General features: G+C 40.0%; 1 protein-coding gene across 2 annotated transcripts; it reads left to right on the top strand.

Annotated features, from left to right (window-relative positions):
• The first annotated feature begins 2,444 nt into the window (after positions 1-2,444).
• Positions 2,445-10,043, top strand: LOC143358511 (uncharacterized). 2 transcript variants are annotated; one of them, XM_076795677.1, is made up of 4 exons: positions 2,445-2,531; positions 4,062-4,143; positions 9,053-9,367; positions 9,713-10,043. In XM_076795677.1, the coding sequence occupies exons 2-4, from the start codon at positions 4,129-4,131 to the stop codon at positions 9,977-9,979; spliced, it is 597 nt and encodes a 198-aa protein (XP_076651792.1). In that variant the 5' UTR covers positions 2,445-2,531; positions 4,062-4,128; the 3' UTR covers positions 9,980-10,043. The 2 variants fall into 2 exon arrangements, with proteins under 2 accessions (XP_076651792.1, XP_076651794.1); XM_076795679.1 differs by lacking the exon at positions 2,445-2,531 and having other exon boundaries at positions 4,038-4,143.
• Positions 10,044-10,430: the final 387 nt, after the last annotated feature.

The following is a 10,430-nucleotide window of genomic DNA, read 5'->3' as shown; positions in this document are numbered from 1 at the left end:
TCAAATCGAAAACCTGGAAATTAATTTTTTTCACAGGAAATTGGGTGAGTACAGGGTAGAAAGGCAGTCACGAGCCTAAACGCGTCAACGAACCGTTGGATCCCGTCCGACGGCTCGAGAACACCTATGAAATATCAAATTCTTTCTGATACGAAGCACGATAATCGATGGAATGACTTCTTCATGCTGCACCTTCGAGGCTAGAAGTCAGCGCTCGCGGCTCGAAAGATCATTTGTGGATCGCATTGATCCGGATTACAGAGGCCTTCCCACGATCCAACCACAAATATGCAACTAAAGCGATTTGTCATGAACAAGTTAAACATCGTCTCTCAAATCGAAACAATTCTTCCATAAAGCCATACAAGAAATTATCGACAATTGTCACAATTTGTTGCACCCGCTGCTCCGTACTGCAATATTTTAGCAAACTAAACGGTGCCGAATCATGGTATCGAAACGATACCCATTCACCATGGTTCTATTCAATTTATTATTAATAATAATGCGAAACAAGGTAATTGTGAAAATTCTTGTCACAGTAAGCCTCAATTCGAAATTCTTCCAGATTTTTTTATAGTGCAATGGTTTGGCAAAAATTTTTTATCTCTTTACTACGTCCGCAGGATAGTATGAAGTGTCCTTATGGCAAGTTTCAACTCGAACAAATTTTTTTGAGAAAGTTATAAAGAAATTTGTAAAGGTCCTTTCATTCCAGACTGCTACACAGGGATCACCAATTTGAAATTTTTCTAGATTTTTTTCCAGTGCAACGGCTCGATAGAAAGATTTTATTTTTTAACCCCATCAACAGGGTAGTATGAAGTATACTCGTGTCAAATTTCATCCAAAACGGACCCCTATCTCAAAAGTTATAATTTAATTTGTGAAGGTCCTTTCACATCAGACTGCTATGCGAAGATCACCCATTTGAAATTTTTCCAGATTTTTTTTCAGTGCAACGTCTCGATAGAAAGATTTTATTTTTTTACCCCATCAACAGGGTAGTATGAAGTATACTCGTGTCAAATTTCATCCAAAACGGACCCCTATCTCAAAAGTTATAATTTAATTTGTGAAGGTCCTTGCACACCAGCCTGCTACACATGCTTTGCATGTGTATCATTATCGAAATACAATTCTATCCTCGCTGCAACGCTGAAGGCTACTGTGCATCAATGCAGTTGCATCGATTTCTATTCCTGGTTCCCTCGATCACTATGGGAATCGCACTAGTCGCAGCATTAACGCTAGAATCGTTTTCTTTTCATTCTTTCCTCGAGATCATTTCCGCGTGTGTGTCTGATGAAGTTTTCGAATTCGATTTACCGGCATGGGAAACCATTCGCGAATTGTTAATTGCATACATCCTTTAACAGATGCGCCTCTCGATTATGGGAATAACTGAAATGGCATGGTTGCGGAGATGATTCTCCTGCGGCAATTAAAAATGTTCGGTACGGTCGAGGCTCGACTGCAGGAATGCTGTAACATGATTTAATACTTCACTGAAGTATCAATCTCACTTTTTCTTTTTTATCCCCTGTTTGTGCAATTTTTCGATGAACTTCCATTTCATTTCTTCTTTTAATTATCACCTTTTTTAGATTTTCTATTCTGTAGAGACACAACAATGGTCTGACAATAATTTTTTTTACTACATATATGGGATAGTATGAAGTATACTTATGCCAAGTTTTATCCTAAACGGAGCATTTTCTCAAAAGTTACAATTAAATTTGTGAAGGTCCTTTCATTTTAGATTGCTGCACAGTGACCACCAATTTGAAATATTTAAACATTTTTTTGGAATATAGTGGCTCGATAGAAACTTTTTATTTTTTTACTACGTCGACAGGATAGTATGAAGTATACTTATGCCAAGTTTCATCCTAAACGGAGCTTTTTCTCAAAAGTTACAATTAAATTTGTGAAGGTCCTTTCATTTTAGGCGCAGTGACCACCAATTTGGAATATTTATAAGTTTTCTTAAAATGCAATGGCTCGATAGAAATGTTTAATTTTTTTACTACATCGACAGAACAGTCTGAAGTGCTGTTGTGGCAAGTTTCATCCTAAACGGAGCATTTCGACTGTTCGCAAAATCTGGTAACCACCGAAAGACCGGCGTCCGAAAAATTGAATTAAAAATCGAGGCGAGCAGTGTTCCCATTAAAGGTGAGTTTCCAACGAAAGGACGAGTTCCAGTGCAACGTATCTGATCCGATGGTCAGGAGATAGTGCACAGGCCACGTGCAGGTCGGTCCCAGCAAGGTTCTAAGGCAAGGTGAGGCAAGGTAATGCGAAACAAGGCAACGCGCATCATCCAGCCCCCTCTTCCCATACAAACCGGGGGCCCCCGGTCCCATAGCGTTCAAGTATCATCTTATTAGAGCCACACGCTATATAAACCCAACCTGCCAGCATGCCGAGCAGTTACGTACTGACTTTATTCACTGCCGTGCCGGAGTGCAACGATATTGTAACCGACGGGACACGTGCCCCATCTGACCCATATCCGTGCATTCGACGTAAGCACCCCCGTAAAACAGCCCCCATAGTCCGGAACTTAGGCGAACTCCGACGGCCAACCAACCCCTGGTGACTCGCGGTGCTATCATTCTCTGTGGGACTGATCGTCTTCTTTTATTTTTCTTTTTTTTTTTTGTTTATTTTATTATCGCTTCTTTTCCGAGCAAGTGAACTTTGTTGTGCAGCTCTTCTGTGACTTTGATGGATTTTGTTAGAAGCTGACGGCAAGGGGAGGTAGTTGCAATATTTGCAATTCATTACCTGGACAGTGTATTCGTTTTTTTGAAGAAGTTGGTATGGTTGAAGCAGTAGGTTCGTGTAGGTGATTTTTATTTCTCCTGGAAGAGGTATGATTGAACACCCTCGAGAAGAGGGTAGTTTTTAGAATTTTTTTGGAGCGCAATAGCTTGGTAGAAAATTTTATTTTTTTTTTTAAGAAGTTGTGAGCATTTTTGTGGAGGTCCTTTCGGTTTCGATGATTCTCTAATTCGTGTTTTTCTGGATTTTTTTACCGCCCAATGAGTTCACAAAAATTTTTTCTTTTTTTACCACATAGGCAGATTAGTATGAGGTTTACTCATAGCAAGTCTCAACTTGAACAAAATTTTTTTATAAAAGTTATCAATTTATTTGTGGAGGTCCTTCCCATTTCGATGATTCCCTAATTCGTGTTTTTCTAGATTTTTTTACCGCACAATGAGTTCACAAAGATTTTTTCTTTTTTTACCACATAGGCAGATTAGTACGAGGTTTACTCATAGCAAGTTTCAACTTGAACAAAATTTTTTTATAAAAGTTATGAATTTATTTGTGGAGGTCCTTCCCATTTCGATGATTCTCTAATTCGTGTTTTTCTGGATTCTTTTTACCGCACAATGAGTTGACAACAATTTTTTGTTTTTTTACCACATAGGCAGGATAGTGTGAGGTTTATTCATAGCAAGTTTCAACTTGAACAAAATTTTTTTTAAAAGTTATGGAGGTCCTTTCGATTCGCAGCGACGCTCGAACACGAAGTTTTCTGGATTTTGTTACAGTGTAACGACTTGATGTGCATTTTTTATTTTTCACAACATATTGATACCATAGTGTGAGGTTCGTACGTGGCAAGTTTCAGCTGGAGCCAAATTTTTGTTGAGAAAGTTATGGGTGCATTTGCGATTCTGCTTTGTCAGCTCGCTGACGCAAACCTAAACTCGGGCATTATGAAAATGGGTAGCACGAATAGTCCGAGTGAACGGTCAGTCGATCGAGAGATCCAGAAGATGTGCACATCGAGGAGATTCAGGGAACGAGTTCCGTGATTCCCAGCTGGGAGTGGTGTGCATGCATGCAATTCTGCGAACAATCGCGCCGCAGCCAGGGTGTGGTTAGCCGTGAAATGTCGTCGAGGTCTATTCAACCCTTTGTGTCGCAAAGAACATCGTAAATCGAGCCGCGGCTATTTTCTCAAACGGAATTTTATAATCCTCTCGTCGATTCCACTCCGGCGAATGCATCTAAACCGGTCGATTTTCTGTTTCCCGCAGTGCACTCTCCGAAAACCGGTGCGCGAGTTTCTTTTCTGGGACTGGGCCGGCTTGTTGCCCTGCAAACATGTTTTACCTTCAGGTAAGCGGATGAAAACGATCACGTTAGACCTAGGACGAATGTTAATTTCAAGAGAAGACACCAGATACAGTGATTTTTTATTTACGTGAAACATTCGGGACCGAAAAGTCGCTCAAATCGCGTGCAGACGTTGTTTCTCGATCACTTTTCCTCGTATAACTTTTTTATTCTTGATTATTTTTTAACGAACCTTACATGGACATATGCGCGGCATTCTCCCGATTAAAATGATACCCAACACGATGCAATTTGGTTTGCATCTGCTCGTGTAATCCACGATATAGTGGAGCCTCTATTATCCGAACCGATGTCTGACCTCTCCAACGTTTACAGAGGCAAATCTGCTGTGAATTGTGTCGTGCTTGGGCTCATTTTAACCGGAGAAAGGTCACGAATATATTGGTAAAAATATGGTAAAAAAATTATCAAAAAAAAATTATTGTCAACAAATTACTATATACTTTTTCAAATAGGTCTTTTATGGGTTTCGTACTTGACAATACACTAAAATAATTGAACATGGTTAACGATGACACTGCACTCGACGTCACAACCCCCCAAAAAATTCTATTTGAAAGGAAATTGCACATTATCGTCACTTTCGTCGTACATTTGCTATAACTCCGTTAACGCTAATAATTTCTGTAAGTGACTCGACACAAGGATGTTCTCAGGATGGTGCAAGGATGCGTGAGAATTTTGAAGGATCGATTTTGATTATCCGTAAAATGAAAAATATTTGTTAAACGGGTATTTAAAGCTCGACTAGAGACATAATTGCTGGTGGAGACTGAGCAACGCATGCACACCGATAAATCAATTACTATCGGTGTGATTCATGCCTCCACTGATTAATCGTAGAATACGGAGGAATACTCGCGATAATTTGTTGACACCTCTCCCCTCCGCACGCGTGAATCGAGATTTATGCGTCACGAGGTTCGCCGGTTGGGAGGCAGTAATTAATTATAATAATTAGACGGCCGGCGGGGAACGGTGTGCGTTCAACGGGAATGACACAGGAATCTTCGCGGTTCACGCTTTGGTAGGAAAGTTCACGGTTTTCCTGCGATTTACAGTCCTTTTCGTTCGCGAGGCTGATCAATCACAAATTAATTAGAAACATCAATCTACAGGTAATATCTCGTGTTTGCTCCTAATGATTTTTTCCTTAGACTTTTGCCGGTGTATTCGTGACATTTTTCTGATTAGAATGAGCCCAAACACGACACAATTCGAATCATATTTGTTTGTTTAATACGCGATATAGTGGAACCTCGATTATCCGAACTAGTTCAGTGGGACGTGATAGGTTCGAGAAGCTGGCAAATTCTGTTCGTTAAAGATTGAATTTTTCTATCGTTAACCAGTTGATACTACGTTAAAATATGTATTAAATGACATATTAAAAATTATGTATTTTACTAAGTTAAAAATAATGTATTAAGAAATACATTAGAATATATGAAATTGAAACTGCAAATCTAGCTGGCGCGTATTTGACAATTTGTCTCGGCTATATTTTTACAATTTTTTGTGTTGTAATAATTTCGGCCATTTTCGCCGCATCGCAGTAAAAAACTTGCGAAATTATCGGGGATCTCGGAATGCTAAGCAGCCGCTCATTTAAATTTACTAACTGTAGAAAAATCCCCATTGTTTCTGCGGTTATTGTTTAACGTTCATTGCCACAGCAAAAGTGACGAAAGTCCATTTAGATCCCGGACCAAGGACTGTCTCTATGTGAATCGCGTCGCGATGCAATATGGCGTCCCGACGAGCTGCAATTCCCAGAAAAATCTGACGAATTTCAGCAATTTTACAGATTTAGACAAAAAAAATAAAAGATTGTAAACAGCAAAAGATAAGAAAACGCAAAGAACATCTACACGGTGTCTCGAAAGTCCGAGCGAGTCTATAACGGGGGAAGTTATGCGATCCCTTTATGCAACAGGACCATAAAGTTCGAAGGACAGCTCGAAGGATTTACGGTCGACAATCGTGTCAACTGCAGGACGTGCGGGCCTCTTGTGGTTGCCATAAGGACCCCCGAAGCGTATAATATATCTGCACTGACGTTTTTATTGTCTTGACCCGTCGGTTTGGCCATTATGACCGTAAAAGGCCGTTACATTGTGATCATTAGACCGTGGATCACATGCGTTTATGACGAAAAATGGCTAAGTGCAATTATGCAGACCTTTGTGACTGACCAGGCACAGATTTTGAAAATTGTTTAACTCTTGCGTCAAACAATGCACATGTAAAAATATAACAAATAATTACACAATAATAATAATAGTAATAATAATAATAATAATAAATAATTATTACATCATTTTAGTAAAAGTTACCAATCTCTAAAGAACAAAATCTGTGATCCTGAAGTTATTATATTTGTCTCAATAATTTACTATGGGGTGTTGGAACCACTAGGGTTCGCTGACATCTTTAAAGAAATATTCTGGCACCTCTCCAAGGGAAATGCAATCTTGCCAAAAATTCTGAGCATGATTTTCCAATTTTCTTCGCATTTCTAACAAGCTCCGGCAACACTTTCACCAATTTAGGCGCTGTGTATACTTAATTCGCCGTCTGCGACGTGTGGAAATCCAGGAAAAAAAAATTGCGGCGCATTTAAATTCGCACGGGCGCATCTTCATTAGAAGTTCGCCATGGGAATGCACAATTAGCTGGAACGTCCTTCCCGACGTGTAATTAACTCTTCTGGTGTTTCGTTCGTGTCGACGGCGTGTTTGACACCGAACGTTCGCAGACTGTCAAACAATAGGCAGGTGCAAAGTTTGTTCTCAATTTTTCATTTTCACTTCGAAAGACTTTATATTTTTAAATCTTATTAAATCGAATTATCTTTTTCACGAGCAACCTACGTCATCATATTTCTGACATTTTTCCGATTCAAACGAGTCCAAACACGACGCAATTCGGATTACACCTACTTGATTAATCCACGATTTAGTGGAACCTCGGTTATCCGAACTCGTCGGTGTTCGGTTACTATCGTGGATTACGCAGGTGAACCAGATCCAAACTGTATCGTGTTTGGGCTCGTTTCAATCAGAAAAATGTCACGAGTATAACTGTAAATGTTCCCTAACAAAAAATAATGAAACACAAAAATGTTATTGTCAATGAAGCGGGGATGAATTTTGCACAAACGTCGTGCACTATTATTGGTGTACATAGTATTATTGGTACGCTATGTAAGCAATTATATCTGCTCGTTAAATTGTCTCTAATCCGAAACGAATGAACTAAAATCGTAAAATTAATCACAGTGGCGAATCTAATGTATATAAAAATGATTATAGCGGTGGATTTTCTTCCAATTGAATTCTACACTGCTCAATGAGAAAAGAAATGAATCACAGTGCTGAAAAGCTGACGCAAGGTGCGATCATTGTACTCGGTGGATAATTGCGTGGAGTTTTTCGCTCCGGACCGCACGCGACGCTTATTTACAATAAAAAGTGGTTTCGCAACAACTTAATTACACGTCTTCCGCCTCATTTCTGTCGTGTCCTTTTGTCTCCGGCTATGCGGCCGAATATGCGTGCGAAATCGTCTTCTTGCTGTCAATTTACAGTATCGTCCGAACGGGACAGTGTTCTCCAAAATGGCGGACGAAGAAATTGGAGCAACGAAAGGAATGAGTGAAGATATTTATGAAAATTGATGAAAATGGAATATTTGTAAATTCTTTTAGCATCTTCGCGGTTCTAAATGTCACCAGTTCGTTTTTGAATGCATAATACTCGCACGGTCTAATAATAAACTGGTGGGCTTAACGATCCTCATTAGGGGGCATAACGTTGGAAAATGGAGTGTTTCGCGTGCAACAGCCTAACAGCATACGAAGCCAGTGATTATCGGATCCGAGAACGATCGGCCTAACAATTACCAGCATTTATGACACGCGTTCTAATAGACGAAAACTTGCGAAACGGATCCTCTTCTCGGTTTCTAATTGAAGAAAACGTTCGATCATCTCGCATCTGTCGCCCCGTTACCAAATCCGGCGCCATCCTGTCCGCGATCGCTTCATTACATTCTCATCACGATCATCCGCAGCTGTCACGCGTGTTCTGCTGGCAAGAGGAAACGCGGCAATCATTAAAAGTTGCGCGTCAAATGATTGCCGCCGCCGCCGCCGCGCCGGGTTGTGCAAACGGGAGTAGGAGGACGAGGTGGGAGGACATTTTGCGGGATCGTTGGATCCTGCAGCTGGCCCCAATCATCCTCGCAAAGTCATCGGAATTGCTGCTTAAACATTTCAAACGATAACATTAATAACACATCTTCATCAATCTTCGATCATCCCTCTTTTCATTTTTCGATCTTTTTGTGGCTCAATATCTGCCATTGGTCTGAGTTTTTTTTTCAGAATTTTTGGATACAATTTAATTAAAAAGAAAACATTTCATCCTCTTGTATTGCTTCACTCTACATTTTTGGGAGTGTGCATTTTCTGAATCTTTTAAAAGTCTCCAATTTTTTAATACAGAAATGACACAGAAGCAAATTTTTAGCAGTTTTTAATTTTTTACGGCTAGAATTTTTTACCAAAAATTTTGAAAAAATTACCGGATGGGTATCTCTATAACAGCAACGTGTTAGAATTTTTTCAAAACTTTACCTTGTAATAAATAGAAATAATTGAGGGAAACTCGTTAATCCGGATCTCCCTCATAGCTACTCTTCTGATGAAGGTGAAGGGATGAAACTTGACGTAAAATGTTTCTTATTCTCTTCTCTAAGCTATCAAATAGTGCAAATTGACGTCAATGTGACTGAAATTTGATTGCAGGCCACTTTAGCCACACTTGTTTGAGCTCAGACTATTTTATATGGGTTTTATGATTGTTAATCGATGTTTATTGCATTATAGATCACAATACTCTGCATGGCGGTGGTCCACGTGATTTGCGACCTTCCACCTGGAACAAGGCGCAACACATACCTGCCCCCAGAGCCAACGAAGGGCTACAATTACGACACGCCAGGGATACCGTTCCCAAAACCGACCACCACACGACGACCATTTTCTACGACGACGCCCTATCCAACCAGACCCATAGGTCCTAAAACAACCACGAAGTTCCCAACAACAAGACCAACCCCTGGAACAGGGTACCCACCCCCGGGCCCAAGGCCAACTCCGGAATTCCCGGATTATGGGCCCCCAACTGGACCAACTCCTGGTGTGAGTATTCACATTAGTACAATATTTATGTATAAAACCTTTACCAAAACGTTCGTAACGTTTTCCTGATTAAAATGAGCCCAAACACGACACAGTTTGGATCATGTTTACTGGTTTAATCCACGATATGGTAGAACCTCCGTTATCCGAACCAACAATACAAAATCTAACATATTCGAAACGTGAATTTCTTCGATTTCGGAGGTCCATATTTAATAAACAAATGAAGAGCCAGGAAAATGATGACTTAAACCCCCCCTAATTTCACATGGACTTCATTGTCCTTCATTTTGGATAATCTAGCCCAACGTCAATGGCCAAAACAATAATGAAAATTTGTTTCAGCACGACCATCATCACCACGAGCCGGGCATGCCGTTCGACTTTAATTACGCGGTGAAGGAGGACGCGTTCGGCAATGATTATTCCCATAATGCCATCAGCGACGGAGACATCGTCCGCGGGGAGTACAGAGTCCAACTTCCTGATGGAAGAATGCAGATCGTCCGGTACACGGCCGATTGGAAGCATGGCTTTAGCGCGCAGGTTTCCTATGATGGGAATCCCCGTTTCGACGTTCCTCGGCCGACCGGCACCTTCGCAGGCTATTAAACACCTGGTCGAGCCTAGGGTTGCTAAATCGTACCACGTTAAGGGGCCCCATACACCTAAAAACCAAAAACAAAATCAAAACGTTTCCGTCAGAAACGGAAATTACTTTTTTAATTTATACAAACAATTTTTATTACCAATTGAAAGTACGTAATTTTAACTTTATACCCAAAAAGTTTCATTGAAGAATCCCAAAATATGGTGGAGTATCTGTTACAGATTTCTAAAATTGTGATTCTTCGAAAAACGAAGAATTTTTCCAAAGTGAAAAAATGCGATTTTGGGCCCAAAAAATCGTTTCTTTTTTACTGCCAAAAGTTTTAAAACTGCCATGAGAAATCCTAGATGTATCAAGGACAACTGTAAAAAATGTTACGTAATTTTAGAAAAGGCTCTTTAGCTTTCATATTTTTGAAAATAAATATTTTTTGCTTATCCGGGTGTATGTTTC

This window comes from Halictus rubicundus, chromosome 11 (genome assembly GCF_050948215.1).
Source record: "Halictus rubicundus isolate RS-2024b chromosome 11, iyHalRubi1_principal, whole genome shotgun sequence".
NCBI classification, from domain to species: domain Eukaryota; kingdom Metazoa; phylum Arthropoda; class Insecta; order Hymenoptera; family Halictidae; genus Halictus; species Halictus rubicundus.
This window is presented reverse-complemented; position numbering and strand designations above follow the sequence as displayed.

Bases quoted from the DNA above. Each gene is read 5' to 3' on its own strand.
- LOC143358511 (XM_076795677.1), top strand. The intron at 9,368-9,712 runs GTGAGTATTCAC...AATTTGTTTCAG, and splicing joins CAACTGGACCAACTCCTGGT to CACGACCATCATCACCACGA.